Here is a 20,515-nt window from a genome sequence, read left to right as displayed (position 1 = left end):
GAATGAGAAAGTATAAGAAAATATAACTGCATGTCTATTTTAGAAATTAAAGCCACAAATGTCACTGAAGACCAGTTGGTTTGGTTCCAGCAAATGGCATACATACTGGGGGGAGGGGCAGGGGGGACAATAAATAGAAGACAGAAGCCCAAAGACCAGCGGGCCCCTAAGGCAGCTGAAATAGCTCACTCCCTTTTTCTTGACAGAGTGTCAGATTAGCCCATAAGAGCATGAGGAGAAGAGCACACACATGTGGATTTGCACTTCATTCTTCCCCATTCCAACCTGCTCAGGAGAATGACTGCAAGAGGCCGAGCAGCATGGCCAGCCATGGAATAAAACTGTGGGAAGACTTCTGAGGAAGACAGCAAATTAACTTTGGTAACCTTTGTTGGTCTATTAAAATTTGTCATTTATCTTTCTTAATAGCTTGGGCAATAACGCAGCAATGAGTCCTCTCTTAATTCCATCAAGTGTCAAAACGAAGATAAAGGCCATTAAGTATTTTTTCTTGAGTATAACCAGGGAAACCGATAAAGAATGAGCTGTTTCACATATAATTGACTTGGTTTCAAAATTGTTTTGTGTTCCTCAGTAAATCCTACTTTAAAATTTAGCCATTTCTTAAAATTTACATTTAGTTCATTTAAAAGAAGTATTTTATAACTGGGCAAGCTTCACCTAGTTCCTTCATTATTAAACTTTATTTCACATAATTGAGATTTTCTAACATTAATTACAAAATAAAAAAAGCAGTCTAACTGTGTAAGTATAGTTTCCTTCTCCCTCCCTGGCCCTTTCTTTGGATTCTAAACTGATTTTCTCTTGAAGAGCAACGAAAGGCTCAGCTGAAAAAATGCAAGCATTGGTGATCTCTTCTATGCTTTTTCCCCCCTTCTCTCTACTTGGGTCATAAAGTAGCTTCCTATACGTTGTCCTGTAGACAAGCTACCTAGAGACGCCTTTTGAATATGGTCTAGCTCAGACCACATTAAGATTTGTAGATAGAAAAAAAAAAGATTTGTAGATAGAGCCCTGAGTATTCTAGGCATCTAATCCTTCATTCACTCAATCAATTAGTTGTTTTCTCAGGCAAATAGTTTCCAAGCAGGCCTTCAGAAAAACTAAAGGAATTTGAAGTGCCACAAGTGGGCCAGGGAGCGTGATCTAAAGAGGGTCTTTGGGGACTTCCCTGATGGCTCAGTGGTTAACAATCCACCTGCCAATGCAGGGGACACGGGTACAAGCCCTGGTCTGGGAAGATCCCACATGCCGCAGAGCAACTAAGCCCGTGCACCACAACTACTGAGCCTGTGCTCTAGAGCCCATGAGCCACAACTACTGAGCCCGTGTGACACAACTACTGAAGCCCACACGCCTAGAGCCCATGCTCCACAACAAAGAGTAGCCCCTGCTCGCTGCAACTAGAGAAAGCCCACATTCAGCAACGAAGACCCAATGCAGCCTAAATAAATAAATTTATAAAAAAATAAAGAGCATCTTTGGTGGTGCTCCTCCTTGAAGCCTCTTCAGCTTCCCTCCTCCCTCTTCTGGTATACCCAAGGCAACCAAACTTCTCAGGCTGCCCAGTCTTAGTCACAACTTGCCCACTGGTGTTAACTTTTCTTTAAGGGGACAGGGAAGTGTGGAGCTGGTGGTGATTCTTATGCAAAACAACACTCTACCAGAGGTTGAGTTTATGGCACAGTGGCCCACACCAGGCCTTGCCAGGGTCCTTCCCCTCCACCATGTGCCTGGCCCACTGAGATAGTCATAAAGCTTCAGAAGGAACTAGGGCTTAAAAGTGTTGCCATTTTTCATTTAAACCTCTCCCCGCATTTACCATTTACTACTCTCCTACTGTCTTTCTCTCCCCGGTTTTTAACCATTCTGTTTTACCACTATCTTGCATTCTCCTGCATTCCTCCTTTTTCTCCCCATACATCCACACAAAAGAAAGTGCCAGGCCTTTTGAAAATGGAGTTTAGACTCCAATTTCCCATGGGACACAAATAGCCTACTGAAAAGTATTTGCTGACTGAGGAAGGAATGGCATCAATGACTATATCTACTTAATTCTCCTGGGCTGTCCTCCTCTGAGGTTGCTCTACCACTCAGGACTTTTTAGTAACTAGCAACCAACTGGAGTATTTGGAGAATATTACCTACTGGTCACAGTGACAGCAAAGAAAGAATTATATAAAGAAACTTAAGGACCAGACAACTATTCTGGCCAATATTTCCAACATGCCAAAAGATAATCTTTCAACATGGGAAACTTGTTCCTTATATGGTTATGGAATAAGTAGAAATTAATTTTGATACTTAGCAATTCCAGACAAAAAAAAACATAAAAAAGGGAATGAGCTCCTTATGCTAGACACAACTGAATTTTCCTCAGAAAAGCAATACAGCAAATGAAAATGGGCTAACAGAGACACTTTAGCTTCCATTAAGAAAAGGCAAATAAACAAATAAATGAAAAAAAACAAAAGGTGTGCTCTTCCAAACCCTTTTAAGACACAGCCACTAAATCTTTCACTAGAACCACATTTAAAAAAAATATATAGACCTATAGGCTGCTAGAACAGAAAAACACACTGGAGATCACAAAGCAAGGCAATAGTTCAAAGTCACAGAGCTCAGAATGAAAAGAGGCAGAGCTAGAACTCAACCTTCCTAACTTCCAGCCCAGTTTTCATCCTTCTCCACACACCACCTTCCCTGCTCAACGTGGCTTTGCTCCATGTTCAAATATTACACCCTGTGACAACCAAAGTCTCCACCATTAAAGCTTTAAAGCTGGAAAAGGAAAATAGGTAAAAAATGACCCACATTAAAATACAATCACATCTCAGTATGACCCAAAGAGAGAGAAACAGGTGAGGCAAAAAACACTGGATCGGGAGCTAGGCTTTCCCACTGACGCATTATGTTACCTTGTTCAAATCTCTTAACCTCTTAGTGGTCTCTTGATCTCTAAGGCCTCTTCCTGCTTTCATATCTTATGGTACTAGAAGATAATTCTGACCCAGAAACGTGAAGCCCGGCCTTCGGAAACAAGGAAATTTTCTCAGGCCAAAAACCCGGGAGTCATCTTGGTTCCTCCCTTTCACCCATACAGAGTAAATTGTCTTTACTCTTCCTTCAAGGAATATCTGGCCTAGAATCATTTCACACTTCCACTGCCATCTTCTACTCAAAGTCAGAGTGCTTCCAATGGCTGACAAGGCCCAGGGGTATGACTCCCCACTACCTCTCTTACTTCATCAACTACTACTCTCTCCTTCCTGAACTGCCCTCCAAGCACACTGGTCCTCCTGCTGTTCCTCACATGTGACAGCCATGTATCTACGTCAAGACCTCTCTACTTGCTGTTCTCGTTACTTCACTTCCTTCAGGTCTTTGCTCAAATATCCTCTCCTCAGAGAGGCCTTCTTCAGCCACTCAATATTATCAGCCACTCAATATAAAGTACTAGTACACACCCCTAGTACTCTCCATCCCTTCTATTTTTTTTTTCATAACACTTATCACTACCACTCAATTTATTTTTAATTGTCATTTCCCTCTTTACCCATGAGAATGTAAGCTTCATAAAGACAAGAGCTGGTTGACCATCCCAGAACAAGCAAGTTCATTCGAGAATTCCAGGAGGCTGGCAAATGCCCCTCCGCTGCTTTTCAGGTGGGATTCAAACTACCCCACTATCTTCTTAGCAACGATGCTTCTTCCTAATTTCTGCACAAATCATTCCACTTCCTCTTATTTCCAGAACTGAACAATATCTGTCCCTTCCATTCACTGGGCCCTTGCTATTTTCAGAAAAGAGCACTTAAAATGAAACAAGCTCTGGAAGGCTTTTTGGCAATTAGTGAGCAAACACTGACGTCAGCAGAGTGATTCTCATCAATGCTATGTTCAAGTCTCTCCACAAGCTGGGTTACATATGCCATTTGTGATCACTGGAGCTACTTGGTTTAAACTTTTCGGGCCGGGAATGTGGCAATGAGTGAGGCAAGCCACAGGTGCCAAGTGGTTAATTATATTTTCATTGCTAATTGCAGGCAGTTTTGTATGATTTTCTCACAGTGGAAATAACATCTAACCATTTGAGAGTTCTCCCAATTTCCCTTTCTGTTCTCCAAGGTCAGTGAGCGCCTTCTGGGTAAAGGAACCATTTTACTCTTTTATCCAGTCTCTAGCAATTATAAGGAAGTTGTTCTCAGGCTTTGTGAAAGAGTTTCCCTCTTTACATTTCTGTCTCAACCGACCATTCATAAACTGGACTTTCTTCAGTCCTTTTCCCAAATTGCCTAACCTAAACCTGGAAGACAGGAAATGCTGACTCTCTGAGCAATTCCTTCAGCAACCTCTCCCCTGAAAATACATTTCTATCAGGCTTGAGGTCCTCTTTCCTTTTTCTCCCCTCTTTTGAATAAAAGTATTAAACTTAGGACACCAAACAGGAGATGCTGGTAGAGCTGCAGTGTAGTGGGAAACACTGCTTAAAATATCATGAGAAGAAAGTAACGACAGGGTCTGTGTCTGAGCAAATCTCCCTGAAACACTTAATCATCCAGAGACAGAAAAGTCCTTTTTATGATGTTGTGAAGAACTCACTCCAAACCTGGAGCTTCGTAAAGCCATGGAGTCAAGTCTCCAATCTTTCATCCTACAGATTTTTAGGAGGGAACAAGTCTAGCTCTATGTCACAGACCACCCCTCTTACAGGAAGTGGGAAAGGATCTTCCTTCACTTAGAAGATTACAAAAATGCTGCTTTTTTCCCATTAATTTAAACAATTTCCTTGGGCAGCATCCTGCAGCCCCTGCCACACTGCTCTTTCAGCCTCACCGACAGATGTCCACCAGCTGGTCCAGCTCAGGGCAGCTACACTCGTACATGTCCCGGCAGCTCATGTGGCTCTGGTTCATTAACTCCCCCAGCAGCTGGACCGTGTTGTCAGGTGTTTCTTCACATATCTTCTTAAACTGGAGCACTCTCGCAGCCTCGCTATACACGTGCTTTGCCCGCTGGTAGAGTTTGAAGGTGAGCACTTAGGAAGGAAGGGGATGGTGAACAAGGTTAGCGATAGTTACTGGCCAAAAAGAAAGAAAGTCGCTGCAACAGGGAGGGAGGGAGGGAGGGAGGGAGGAAGGAAGGAAGGAAGGAAGGAAGGAAGGAAAGAAATTTTTTTAAAAAAGAAATAGTTACTGAACAATTCAGTGAAAAGAAAAATACAGTTATTGAGAACGTCCATTTCTGTCTTTATTATCAGTACCTTGGACTTTAAATAGGTCTTTCTTTCACTGAAAGAATTCTTTATAGTCTAAACTGGTCTCTTTTCAAGTCCATTTGACTTTAAGTTCACACATCTGAAAGTGGCAGAAGCAGAACACGTCAGGACGTCTGACCCCAGAGCCATGTTCTTTCCACTGTGATCCACCAGAAAGAACCACTAAAAATGCTTATGCTAGCAACTTTATTTATTAAAATGTTTCCTATAGCTAAGCACAGTTACTTATATATGTGTGTGTGTAAAAAAGCACAATTATTTATATATGTGTATATAGCGTAGCATTATCATAGCAGAAAATAATCAATTCAAATGTCTAATAACAGAAAATATTTTTTAAATTATGCTACCTCTATTACAAATATTGCTACTAAAACACAGATTCTAAGATAATTTAATACATGGAAAACTGTTCATTATTAAGTGAAAAAACAAGATATAAAACTATGTGTATGTATTTTAATTTTTAAAAATTATAAGAAGGCACCAAAATGTTAACAGTCCTCATATCTCTGTGGTACATTGTGGGTGATTTTATTTTCTCCTTGACATATTCCTGTACTTTACAGATTATCTACAATGACTCTAACTTCAGTTACAGAAACATGTCCTACTGCAACGGCTGTGTCTATAGTGCTTATGTATTCCCTTGAATAACAACTGAGACCTCCTTACCATTCATTTTCAACCGTGCTGAACAGTGGCTGAGCTGGTGCAGTGGGTCTGGAAAAAATTTGGAAAATAAATGGAAGCTAAGCAACCTGGCTTGCTGGAAAGAGCCTGGGCTGAGAATCTAAAGGTCTGTCATTTGTTCTCATCTGTGTGACAACTCGCTGTACCCAAGTTGCTACTTCTATAGAGCTCCAAAATGAGGCTGAAAACTATTTCTCAGGATCCTTCCTGCGCTAACATTTTATGATTCTATGAAGAACTTCCTCCAAGAATTCCCCTCATATTGCTGTATTTTGGAAAAAGGATAACTGTGACCATTGCCTTCTGTTTGCATCCCCAGACATCTGGGGCTGTCTGCCCCAGAAGGCTGACCTGGATGGATTACACCAGTGGGTTCCCTTGCCTCTAGATTGGAGAAAGGGAGAAGATCAGCAAGAGATGGGAGGGAATTATGTCCTTCCTGCTCACTGGGTGGTGATATGCGCGAGCAGACGCAAACACAGTTCATTATATCAATAGCATGATTCCTGTTTAACTCAAACACATGAGACCTACAACAGATTTTTATACTTGACTTAAATCCCTCAAACCTCCCCCTTATAGGACTCGTATTAGCCACAGCCAGAAAATCAGCCTAATTTGGACTTCACCCCTGACTCCCCCCACCCCCGTATCAGCCTTAGTCCACTCAGGCACAATAGTTGTGCAGGAGTCTTCCTACTTATTCAATTTTACCCTTTAACAGAAAACAACAAACATATTCAAGCAATAGCGCTATGATTAGGGGCCCTTGCCACCCTATTCACAGCAATATGCACTGTCACCCAAAAATGACATTAAAGAAATTGTCGCTTTCTCCACTTCAAGCCAATCGCATCAACCAACCCTGTCTAGCATTCTTACACGTATCTGCACACATGCTTTTTTTAAGGCCATACTATTCACATGCTCCGGGTCCACTATTCACAGCCTGAATGACGAACAAGATAATTCGAAAAATAGGGGGCCTATTCAAGCCCTTACCCTTCACCACAACAGCCCTTATTATCGGATGTCTGGCACTGACAGGAATGCCTTTCCTCCCCGGCTTCTATTGTAAAGACCTGATCATTGAAGCCACTAACACATCTTATACCAATGCCTGAGCCCTATTAATACCTCTAATTGCCACCTCCCTCCCTGTCTATAGTACCCACATTATCTTCTTCGCACTACTAGGACAACCTCGCTTCTCTCCCTTAACCTCCATCAGTGAAAACAACCCCTTCCTAATTAACTCCATCAAACACCTGCTAATTGGAAGTGTCTTTGCCGGATTCATTATCTCCAACAACATCCCCCCAACAACAGTCCCCCTAATAACTGTACCCCTACACCTAAAACTAACTGCCCTTGCAATAACCATCCTGGGCTTTGTATTGGCACTTGAAATTAACCTTAACACACAAAACTTAAAATTTATCTACCCCTCAAATACCCTTAAATTCTCTAGTCTCTTAGGATATTTCCCCACCATCATGCATCGTCTGCCTCCTTACCTAAACCTATCAATAAGCCAAAAATCAGCATCCTCCTTCTTGGACTTAATCTGACTAGAAAACATTTTACCAAAAACCACATTCAACTAAAGTTCTCCATGCTAATCTCAAGCCCAAAAGGCCTTATCAAACTATACTTCCTATCATTCCTTATTACTCTCACCCTTAGCATGCTTTTAATTACCACGAGTGATCTTCATAACAACCACAACACCCATAAACAGCGACCAGCCAGTAACAATCACCAACCAGGTACCATAGCTACATAACACCGCAATCCCCACAGCCTCCTCACTAAAAAAGCCAGAGTCACCAGAGTCACTCGGTCTCCCAAGCCATTGAACTTAAACACAACTTCCACCTCCTCATCCTTTAAAATATATAATACCATCAAAAACTCTATTATCAACCCTGAAAACAATCTTATTAGAAACCCAAACCTCAGGATACTGCTCAGTGGCCATAGCCGTTGTAGAGCCAAACACAACTAATATCCCCCCTAAATAAATCAAAGACACATCAAACCTAAAAATGAACCACCAAAATTCTACACAATCCTACACCCAACACCACCACTCACAATCAACCCAAAACCCCATAAATAGGTGAAGGTTTTGAAGAGATCCCCACAAAACTGATCACAAAAATAACACTTAAAATAAATACAATATATGTCATCATTCACACATGGACTCCAACCACGACTAATGACATGAACAATCATCGTTGTCATTCAACTGTAAGAACACCAATGACCAACATCCAAAAAACACACCCGCTAATAGAAATCATCAGCAATGCATTTATTAACCTCTCAACCCCATCAAACGTTTCATCATGATGAAATTTTGGCTCTCTACCAGGCATTTGCTTGATCCTACAAATCCTAACAGGCTTATTCCTAGCAATACACTACACACCAGACACAGCAACTGCTTTCTCATGGCAGCACACATGTGTCGAGACGTTAATTATGGATGAATCACTCAATGTATACATGCAAACAGAGCTTCCATATTCTTTATCTGCCTTTACATTCACGTAGGGTGTGGCCTATATTACGGATCCTGTGCCTTTCTAGAAACATGAAACATCGGGATTATTTTGCTACTTACAGTTATAGCCACTGCATTTATAGGCTACATGCTACCATGAGGACAAATGTCATTCTGAGGGGCGACAGTCATTACAAACCTGCTCTCAGCAATCCCATATATTGGCACCACTCTTGTCGAATGAACCAGAAGGATTTTTTCCGATCCATTCGACAAGAGTGGTCATAGGACCACTCTTAAGGTGGTACTAGGATTTTTTCCCCAGCTTCCTCCTTGCAGAGCTGCCTGGAGCTGGCTCTCTTCCCCCACCGAAGGACACTAAAACTTTCAAGGTAGACTTTTCTACATGACTCTCTCCCTCCAGGGTCTGCCTACAGGTTCCTCTCCCCTAGACTATTACTACTTTTTCAGAAGTGCTTTTACGTTCCACTTATGAACCAATAAATTATATTAAAGTTTCAGGTTACATTTTTTTCCCCTCCACAGCACCACCCTCCTAACTCTTGGAGATGGATAAAAAGGCAGCCAAGGTTAGAGGAGGGGAATAGCCATTCTTAGCATTTGTGTAAAAGTTTAGTAATTCTAAGGGTGGGGCTAACTTTCCTACAAGTTAATAAAGAATTAAATTTTTCTTTCAAGGTTTCTCAACTGAGTCATGTAAGATATATTAAACTCACGGTTAACAACTTGCATCAATGAAATGATACAAGTTCATGTGAATCATCCTAGTTCAAACAGGACCTAAATTTAGTCATCAATTCTAATCGTTTCTTCTTTCACAATGTGTCTTGTAATCACCCCTCCCTTCTAGTCCCACTGCCATTACCCAAATTTACACTATTATTCCCTTTCCTACTTGAACTACCCTGCAGTGATCTCCAAACTTATATTCCTGTCTTAATCTCTCATTCCTGCAACCTACCTTGAGGTTGGTGCCATCGGATTGAGCTCCTAACACACAGCTTGACACATGTTACTACCCAGAACACTTCCTGCTTCCCCAGTGTTTACTACAATCCAAATTCCTGCACGCAACAAGCTCGGTCCCAATAGGATCTCTTCCCTTCAGCCAAAATGGCCTATGTGTAGTTACCCAAACACTCCCTGCTCCTGGGTATACTCATTAATCCATACAGAAATAGTTTCTTGCCCTTTCTCTCCCTGTCAAAATTTTACCTCTTTCTGAAGGTTCCATTTAAACTTTATGCTCCGTGAAACCATGAGACAGTGCCAATAATTTTATAATTTTATACATGTTAATATAATCCAGTTTATAGAATACACATTTTGAAAGGAAGTAAAATGACTTCGGTAACTGTAGTTTAAAATTGTTCTTTCTAAAAATTGAGGTTGAAACAAAATGTTTAAAATTCTAGCTTTAGGATTCCATATGTTTCAGTTTTACTTTTGAACTACGTCACCTCCCCTAATCATGGGCCAAGTTACAAAATCAGAGCATGGGGGCGGGGTGGGGGGTATAAAAAGAGAGTATTGGTTCATTTCTACTGTAATGTCCCATTTATGAAAAAATCATCTAGTTTCCAGGTCCACTGATATTTATGGCTGCAGCACAAAAGGGCACGATAAAGTAAGTGACATCCACTAAGATCACAAAATAGTGCTATTTAGCTGACAAACCACTGTGCTGTGTCCCAGTTTGCAAAGACTTTTTTTAAACTTTGAATTATAAAATTTCTCAAATATACAGGACAGTAGAGAAGGTACAATAGCAAATTCCACAAGCCCATCACCTAGACTGAACAGTTAATCACTTTTTGCCATATTTGCTTCAATTGATATTTTGCTGGTGTTTTAAAATAAATTATAGATGTGACATTTGCTCCCTACATATTTCAGTGTGCAACTCTATAAAATAAGGATATTTTCTTACATAACCCCCATATCATTATCACATCTAACAAAATTACCAATGATTCCTTAATATAGTCTCATATTCAGTCCATATTTAAATTTTCCCAGTTTAAATTTCAGTCAGTTTACAGCAGAATCCAAGCAAAGTCCACACATTATATTCAGTCTTATGTCTAATAAGTCTCTTTTCATCAAGAATTTACAGTGATTTTTGATACTCTGGATTGTCAATGTCATATATATAAAATACAAGAATATTTTAGGGCCACATCCTGTAATAAAATTCAGCATAGTCCATAAGCAACAGTATGCTTTGGTTTTCCTCAGGATTACATAGTCCTTTAAGATTAAATATTTTCCTTTAGGATTAAATATTCTCAAATAGAAACTGTTCAGAGAGATGTGTGTTTTCATATTAAGCCTTAGGACTGGTGTTTTGATTTGTGACGAGAAACATTCAGAACACACTGAGCAGATGACCAGAACCTCACAAACCTGGCACCTCCTTGTGGCTACTCTCTGTTGCAGAGTGTTTCACAGCAAGACTGCAGGAGAGAAACGTCTAGTGAGGACTCTTCCTGGGCGTTCTGAAGATGTGTGAGAGATTGCCATTGCTCACACCCACTGAACGGTAGTTAACTCAGACGACACAGGAAAGGGCAGAAAGGGCATCTGTTTTCAATTGTGATATCAAAATCTTGACAAAGGCTACAACAAATTTGGAGACCACCCTTTAGGAGGGAAACCAGCTCTGTGTTGTCTGGTCATCACAAATGCTCTCTGGATCCAGGGTTCTGGCCTGTTATATGCTGGCAACTCAACAGGTCTCTGTTGTGCAGATACCAAAAAGTCCAAGAAAATCTGAAACTTTGTCTATGGACAAAGCTTTCTTCCCTATCCAGTTAACTTTAAAATGGATGCTCCATCTCTCTATAAACTCTTATAATCCTTGACAGCAATTATTATATTAAAGGATAAAGGAATTGTTTCTTACTGCATGAATGCTCATTGCTGCATGACTACTTCCAAAGCAGATTCAGTTTAAGAATATAACACCAGGACTTCCCTGGTGGCGCAGTGGTTAAGAATGCGCCTGCCAATGCAGGGGACACAGGTTCGAGCCCTGGTACGGGAAGATCCCACATGCCGTGGAGCAACTAAGCCCGTGCGCCACAACTACTGAGCCTGCACTCTAGAGCCCACGAGCCACAACTACTGAACCCATGAGCCACAACTACTAAGTCTGTGTGCCACAACTACTGAAGCCCACACGCCTAGAGCCCATGCTCCACAACAAAGAGAAGCCACTGCAATAAGAAACCGGTTCACTGCAACAAGAGGAAGCCCGAGCACAGCAATGAAAACCCAACGCAACCAAAAATAAAAAAAAAAAAAAAAAAAAAAAAAAAAAAAACACCCAGGCCCTTTTTTTTTTTTTAACCAAAAAAAAAAAAAAAAAAAAAAAAAAAAAAGAATATAACACCAGGTGCCATTTTCCTAAAATACTGCTAGTGTCCTATCCCATCCATGGGAAATCTGAGGCTTCAAAGCAGGATATATCACATGGATTTTGAAACAATGACTTTCTCCTCCATGAATCTTAGGTAATTTCTGAATCTAATCGTAAAGTCGTGACAGAGATTCTGAGATCTCAATGATCACAGCCATAAACACTTAAACTGCAACAGCTGTACAATAAATTCACTTGAATAATTATTTATTTGCTAGCTCTAAACTTTCCTTTCCCTCTGACTTCCTTGCTGAACCTCCAGTACACCACACAGGCTCCTGCCTGAGGCCCACTGCCACAGCTGTTTTGTTAGCCTGGAATGCTCTTCCCCCCCATCTTGGCCTAGCTGGACCCTCCTTGTCATTCAAGTCTCAGCTGTCACAGCTTCAAGAAGACTTGCCCTCAACTCCAGTCTAGAGTAACTCCCTCACAAACACGCTCTTTCCATCCTGTTTTCTTCTCCCAAAACTATTTTATTTATTCTCCCGAACGCCATCCAATTTTCTTGTGTGTTCATTTGTTCAATGGTCTGTGGTTATCTCTCACCACTAGAAGTTCAGCTTCAGGAGAACAAGGGCCTTGTCTAATCTCTTCACTTTTGTATCTTTAGCAGCTAAAATAGGGTCTGGCACCACAGGAGGGTCTCAATAAATGTTTATTGAAAGAATGGTTCAGTTCCTAGTCTTTGTACAAAACTGCACCAAAACACGGAAAAATCAACAATAGGGAATATGAGGAAGACCTACTAATTTGGCAGTTATTGCTTACTAGCACCTTCACCAAAAAGTGGGGGAAATTTCCTAAAAGAAGGTTTGGAGATAACTGGTAAACTCCAGTGTCCAAAGTATACCTAATGCCCGATGTCACAGATGACTGAGAATCGTTTATCCTGTATTTTGTTTCACACATGTGGGAGAAAAGAGAGTTCTAAAACAACCAAAATGTGTTTCAAATAAAAGGGAAGGAATAGAAAATAGATCATCATAACCAGTTAAAATAGAAGTTTTTTTTTCTTTTAGACAATTGTTGCAGCAAAATTGTGCCTACTTACTTCTACCATAAAAAGATGGCTATGTAGCTTATGATCAGAGGCCATCTCTAATCAAGGAATCTAAACCAGGGCACAAATAATTGGTTATCTTGTTATATCTTTAGTGGGAAAGGATGAGAAAAAGCCTGTGACAGAAGAAACACACTGGGCACCGTTTTCCTCATAAAAGCTCTGAGAGCACCAGGTCAGCAGTAGATGGGAGGACATGCTCATTCAATCTCTGAAAGAGCCCCACTGATTTAATTTTTTCACTGATTTAATTTTACATTCTGCACTCAAGAGCTAGTAGCCTCCCCTTTATTACCTCATCTTCTACTAAGAGCGATGCCAGAAGCACTGAGTAAGATGACCGTCCAACGACAGTCAACCAAGTAGCTCTTAGTGAGGCCTGGCCGTGTGCCCCACTCCATGCTCCAAATGACAGGAAAGACCTGTGAAATAGAAGCCCTTGCTATGAGGAACTTACAGCTCAGTTAAACAAATAAGACAGCCTATGAGACCACTGGAGAGTGACCAACCACAGCAGATATCCAGGGGCTGTAAATGCTAGAGGCGCACCAAGAAGACAGGGTTTGGTGAGGGAAGAGCTGTAGTGGGAAGTGTCACAGGAGAAGCGCCTGAGCTACAGAGCTTCCTTGCTGTGAGGACAGGATGGCCAAAGGCCCAAGCAGAGAACAGGCAGAGCCTGTTTATGGGCTGAAGGGGGCAAACTGACCAGAACGGGGGGCAGCCTCTTGAGGAGGCTGTCCTCACATCTGAGGCTTTAACATCCTCTGCTACACTTGTCACACAAAGGTTGCAAACTCACAACCTGTGGTCCCTACCCAACCACAGTGATGCTTTTTTTTTTTTTTTAACATCTTTATTGGAGTATAACTGCTTTACAATGGTGTGTTAGTTTCTGCTTTATAACAAAGTGAATCAGCTATACATATACATATATCCCCATATCGCCTCCCTCTTGCGTCTCCCGCCCACCCTCCCTATGCCACCCCTCTAGGTGATCACAAAGCAGCAAGCTGATCATCTGGACAGCTACATGTAAAAGAATGAAATTAGAACACTACCTAACACCATACACAAGAGTAAACTCAAAATGGATTTAAGATCTAAATGTAAGGCCAGACACTATAAAACTCTTAGAGGAAAACATAGGCACAGTGATGCTTTCTTGACCCACACACTGTTTTTTTAACTGGGAAATTTTTCATAAGAATCTGGATTTCTGCTTTCCCTTGAAAAGCTGAAAGGCCTGGCAGTACTGAACCTACATTCTTGCACAACAGCTGTTGGCTGGAGCTGAGGAGCAGCTAGCCATTTAGACAGGGCATGCACTTCATTTCCATGCAGTCCCCACCATTCCCAATTATCTGATGGCTAGACTGCCTCATTAGTTTACATGTCTGCCTGGTCCCTCTAGGCATCTGTGTGTGCGACTCTTTTTCCACAAAACTGTCTATTACAGGAATTCTTGGCTAGAGAGAGAAGAGTGGACAAACCAAGTGAGTCATCGTGCCATAATGGGCCACTGTTACTGTTACTAATGAGTCTCCCCTCCCTTAGGTGCATTGACAGTTCCATATGGAACAAATGTCCATTTTCTTGTAAATTCTACTCTTTGGACTTAGTTCTGCTCCCCAGACATTTGTAAACACTTGACAGCCCTTGAGAGATCTGAAGAAAGCTCTCATGCCTTATGTTTTTTACACATGGATGAGGATCCACTTTGTGCCGGTTTTAATACTGAGGGAAAAACAACGAACAAGATAAGCTCTTTACTCTCAAGAAGTAAGTCCAGGGGACTTCCCTGGTGGTCCAGTGGTAAAGAATCCACCTTACAATGCAGGGGGCGCAGGTTTGATCCCTGGTCAGGGGACTAAGATCCCGCATGCCGCGGGGCAACTAAGCCCGCTACTGAGCTCGTGCGCCTCAACTAGAGAGCTGGCGTGCTGCAAACTACAGAGCCCACGTGCTCTGAGACCTGCATGCCACAACTAGAGAGAAGCCCGTGCGCATCAACAAAGAGCCCCCGCGCTGCAACGAAAGATCCCGCATGCCTCAACGAAGATCCCACGTGCCGCAACTAAAACCTGACACAGCCAAAAATAAAAATAAAATAAATAAATAAATAATAAAAATAAATCTTAAAAAAAAAAAGAAGCAGGTCTAACAAAAGACAAGTGTTGGTGAGGATGTGGAGAAACTGGTACCCTTGCACGTCGTTTTTGGGAATGCAAACTGGTGCAGCCTCTATGAAAAACAGTACAAAGGTTCCTCAAAAAATTAAAAATAGAACTACCTTATGATCCAGCAATCTCACTTCTGGGTATATCCAAAAGTATTGAAATCGGGATCTCAAAGAGTTATTACCACTTCCATGTTCACTGCAGCTCTATTCACAATAGCTAAGCTGTGGAAGCAAGCTAAATGTCCATCAATGAATGAATGGATTGAAAGAATGATATATACATTATTATTATTATAGAATATTATTAAGCCTTAAACATGAAAGAAATTCTGCAATATGCAACAACACGGATGGACCTCTTGAGGACATTATGCTAAGTGAAATAAGCCAGACACAGGAAAACAACTATTGCATGATTCCATCTATATGAGGTAGATAGAATCATCACATTCATAAAATCGAAGGCCAGAATGGTGGTTACCAGAGACTAGGGGAGCAAAAAGTGGAGAGTTATTTATCAACAGACAAAAAGTTTCACCTAAGTAAGATGAATGAGCTCTAGAGACTTACTGTACATTTACCTATAGTTAACAATAATGTATTGTACACTTAAAATTTGTTATGAGGATAGATTTCATATCAAGTGTTCTTACCACAATAAAAAATAAAATAAATTTTTAATAAAAAAGAAGTAATAGGGCTTCCCTGGTGGCGCAGTGGTTGAGAGGCCACCTGCCGAAGCAGGGGACACGGGTTCGTGCCCCGGTCCGGGAAGATCCCACATGCCGCGGAGTGGCTGGGCCCGTGAGCCATGGCCGCTGAGCCTGTGCGTCCGGAGCCTGTGCTCCGCAACAGGAGAGGCCACAACAGTGAGAGGCCCGCGTACCACAAAAAAAAAAAAAAAGAAGTAATAGTCTCATAGAGAGAAATTGTTAGATATGAACAATAAAGGGTAACAGGTGGTAAGGCAGCTCCTCACAGCTAAAGTAGAGGCACAAAGTCAAGTGGGTGTCCTGATCTTGAAGCAGAAGCTGAGACAAAAAACTTGGGTGCAGGTAGTAGAAATCCAGGAAGCAGCAGGACAAGAATAAGGCAAGTGATACAGGAAAGAAGAAAAGCAAATAAAAGGTGCTTAATATGCAGATCACCACTGAACAACCACGGACTAATAGCTTGGGGGCCTCTCCAAAGAACCATGTAGTATGTGTCCCAGAATTGGCCCACCTGTGGATGGGAAGGCTGGGGCATTTATCCACGGACACTCCCATGTTGTCCCCAGAGGGGTTAACTTCTCCACAAAGATATGCCTGGACAGCACGGCTACCTTCAGTGACTTTGGAGAATGCCCAGGACAGCAAAGAGACCCTCGTGCCAGCTGCTAGCTTGACAGGGGCTGCTGGCAACACTGAAAGCAGGTGGGCCGAGGGGATGCGGAATAGTGATCATGACCTTCACAGTCCTCCCGTGAAAAGGTGAAACCAGCCAAGTCTAAAAGATGAGTAGGTGTCCAGCAAACCAACTAAAAGCTAGGGTGAGAAACAAAGAAAAAGAATGGGAATTTAAGACAGAAGGAACTTCATGAACAAAGACATGGAGATTAAAAACCATGAAGTGCTTTTAGAGAATCCATAGTACTTGGATCTGATTGGAGCATAGAAAGAGGATGAAGACCAGAAGCAACAAGAAACACAGTGAAAGAGAAAAATGGAAGCAGTAGGCAGAGGTCAGATCACAAGGGCTTTATATTATGCTAAGTAAGGTGTTTACACTGTATCCTGTACATAAGTGGTTCTTGGCCTTTTCAGGGTTATAGAGCCTTTTGAGAATCAAATAAAAGCTATGGACCTTCTCCCCCATCTGAATGCATAAATATCTGAAATTCTACACATAGTACAACATACAGATTCCATAACACAATCCTTTGATTCAGGTTAAGAATTCCAGCTGGAAACAAGAAAACATTACTGGGTCTTTAGCAACTATATAGTCAGGATTATTGTTTGTAAACAACAGAAACCTACATGAACTAACTAAATCAAAAGGAATTAATTTTAAAGTTATTAGGGAGCTCACAAAATCTATTAAGATTACAGATTCCTAATCTCTATTAGAACTCGAGAACTCAGGTGGGGATGGGTCAGACGCCAGGGGAAACAGGCAGTGGGGACCATTGCCGAAGTCTCTCCGCAAGTCTGGATATGACAATGGACTCTAGATACTTTGTCAATGAACCCTGTGGCTATTAGACTCAAAGCCCGAGACCTAAGCACGTGCCAGCACACAGGATGAACTGAGGACCCTTGCTCACACTCCGGTGACAAGTGACCTGTGAGAGGCAAATCTGACCCCTCAGTTTCCACCATAGGAGGCAAGACCTCTCTCTCACCAGTGTGCCTACAGCAGCAGATTTCCCCAGGAAAGGGGCCTGGATGCCAAGTAGTTAAACTATGGCATCTGCCCCAGCAGGAGTGAAATATCACAGCTCTGTTAGCATTTAAGTCTTTTCTCCAGACCAGCCCCCCAGTTTCTCTCACATGATTGGATTTCAACTCTCCTTCACTGATTATTTCTCTGAACACACGTTAGTCTGTGTATGCCCTTCTTAAAAGTGGTTACCCCAGTTGGTCTGAGGAGTGCAAAGTAGAGCTGGACCATCATCTCCCTCATTCTCAATACAGTGAGTTCCTTCATGTAGCCTCGCAGCGCCAAACTGCGTAAAGACTGTGTGGCGATGGAAGAACGCAGAGCACTGGTTTTCGAGCTAAAAAGTGATAAATATTTAGGGAATCAGACTTAACTTGGATAGAGACTTCATCTCAGGATAATTAATCAAAACAAAATACTTTCCCACTGTTTGGGTGGGGGGCTAAAAGCAGTTGTGGTTTTAGCCATCTTTGCACAGTCATGGAGCTGCATGCTACTGGCCAATTTCTTTCCAAACAAAGCTCCACTGGGCTAAACCAAGAGCTGGTTTCCAAGGACAGCCGTCCAGAGGTTGGAGGGGGCGGGGGGGCGGGGGGAGACCACTTCAGAATCCACTCCAGAGCCCTCTGTTTTCCTATGCAGCACAGTTGTAAGTCCCAGCTCTGAGGCATAGAATCTTTGGAGTATTTAAGCAGTAGAATGGAAAACCACTATACAATCCTCATGGAAGTTGGACTATGGTTTCAAATTTATTTTCCTGGTAATAATATTTTTCATAAATGTGAAGTTTCTGAAATGGTCAAACCCACAAAAAATAAACTGCTGTTTTCAGCCACATTAATGTCCCATTCCCATGCTGCAAAGACTAAATTAAATTAGCATTTTACATTTAAGGGGGAAAAAAGCTTTAACTACCTGCTTTTAAAAAGCAAAACCACTGATGAAAAAAATATATATGCACTTTCAACACAAACCGCACTAATCCACGGAAAACTACATTCCAAGAGGCACTTGTGAATATTTTCAAATCCACAGCATAATGCCATCTTGTCTGTACACAGTAACAGCGCCCGCACGTTTACAGCTTCACTTTCTCAGATTTCCAGGAGCAGCGAGAGCCAGCACTGTCTGTGTCATAATAAATTCTACTCCTCTATCTGCTTCACTCTGCTGTGGTCACCGTCACCTGCATTCTACTCTCTGGCAATATAGTAAGCTCCTGTTAACCCCTGGGCCACTCAAATGACGAGACAGAGTCCATCGCTCCCTTCCTTTGCATTCTATACTCTACCTTCCTAGTTCAGATTCTTATCATCCCAGGTCTGAACAAATACTCTACCTTCTCACGGGTCTCCCTCTCACCTCCTATCAACATGTATACAGCTGCCATAATAAACTTCCCAAATCACCGTTTTGTTGGGGTGTTCCCCAATATTTCATTGCGTCAAATGCTGATTATTTTTTCATTCTCCAATAAATGAGGGCACACACATTCCAATCCAGGACACACCGAGTCTTCTGAATGCGCCCAATCCTTTCCTACCTCTTACAGTGTGTTTGTGTCACTTCCTGCTTGCAATACCACACTCCATCACTGCCTGTCCAACAGGGGAGGCTCCGCATTGGTACTGTACCCAGACTAGTTCTATAATCCCCGAATCTCAATGTCAGCACGAATGCCCCTCCTCCATGAGGCTCTCCCAGAACATTCCAGTAACTGATTACTGTGTGTTCCCTTCTAAGTATAATAATCAACACACTACTTTATGAGGGCAAAGATCATCTTTATAGCCCAACCTAATAGAGTGTCTTGAATAGAGCAGGTTCTCAATAAACGTCACCTCCCATCCCATCAGCAAAGGAAGAACCTGAGGTTGCTTGCTGGATGAGCTGCATTTTTATGTTCCCCTCTCTTTCTTGAGGAAAGTATACTTTCCAATTAACTTTCCAGAACTGCCCTAAAACTTTGTTTTTGAAAAACGTGAGAGGAGCAGACAATCTCAAGTCATCTGAAAAGGAGCTCAGGGAGTTGGGAAGGAATCTTGGTCAGAGCTGAATGAAGGGCTATGGAAAACAATGGTCACACTTGCCTAGAGCTGGCCTGTCCTGGTATTTTAACATAAAAGGGAATGAGTTCTTGTCTTTTTTTTCTCCTATGAACTGAATTACAGGGGGGGAAATGTAAGAGACAAAAAAGATGAAGAAGCAGCAAAGGAGAAATCAGTGTTTATCTGAGAAATAAGTAGTATATTTCCATCAGAACACTTTAATGATAACTTTATTGTTGTCTTCCCACAAAATGATAAATAAATGAGAGCAAGGACTATCTGCCCTTACTGATTGCTAATGCATCGTCTGTAGCACGGTGCTTGAATAGTTGCCCTCAACCGAGTATTTGTTGAGCAGGGAAATAAAAATTTGCTTCTGGTTTCTTATAGTATTCACTTATTTGACAATATGGTCAAAAAGTAGTTGTTTACCAAAATACAACAACAGTTTAAGCAAGTGAGAAGCTGTGTTATGTGCCATGAAAAAGACCCAACAAGACGACACAGGATGTTGCCCAGAGTTTGCTGTTGAGCAGCTTGCACCGGAGCAGACCAGAAAGGTGACATGGGCACTGGATGAGGGGGCACTGGGAGTGAGGGAGCTCTGACTCGTTTGAAATGTGGCCCTCTTCTTAATTTCCTCATGGCAAGTACTGAAGATAATATACCTACACTACACCTAGACTTTCCAAAATGCAGTGTAGTATTAGGGAAGATAAAAATGTTTCAATTTCACAAACATCTAATGAGATGTCCCTATTCTCAAGGTGCCTGCAAACATAACTGGTGATAGCCTGAAGAGATAAATAAGGATGCTGCTATTTCACAGAAGCCTATGATTGCAAATGCGTTTATGCA

The 20,515-nt window shown here is 41.8% G+C and overlaps 1 protein-coding gene across 7 annotated transcripts in view; it reads right to left on the bottom strand.

The window, feature by feature from the left end:
* The window catches only part of GALK2 (galactokinase 2), a 135,529-nt gene that overhangs the window by 8,890 nt on the left and 106,124 nt on the right, over positions 1-20,515 (bottom strand). For 4 of the 7 annotated variants that reach the window (XM_024748916.1, XM_024748925.1, XM_024748934.1 and 1 more), the window contains 2 exons: positions 5,975-6,022; positions 4,858-5,059 (listed from right to left, as the gene is read on the bottom strand). The exons of 1 other annotated variant lie outside the window; for it this stretch is intronic. In XM_024748916.1, the coding sequence (XP_024604684.1) occupies positions 4,858-5,059; positions 5,975-6,022 (250 nt within the window). The remainder of the gene's footprint in view (positions 1-4,857; positions 5,060-5,974; positions 6,023-20,515) is intronic. 2 more of the 7 variants (XM_024748943.1, XM_024748906.1) reach the window with 1 other exon arrangement.

Source organism: Neophocaena asiaeorientalis, unplaced genomic scaffold (genome assembly GCF_003031525.2).
Source record: "Neophocaena asiaeorientalis asiaeorientalis breed wild unplaced genomic scaffold, Neophocaena_asiaeorientalis_V1.1 scaffold298, whole genome shotgun sequence".
Classification (NCBI taxonomy): Eukaryota; Metazoa; Chordata; class Mammalia; order Artiodactyla; family Phocoenidae; genus Neophocaena; species Neophocaena asiaeorientalis.
This window is presented reverse-complemented; position numbering and strand designations above follow the sequence as displayed.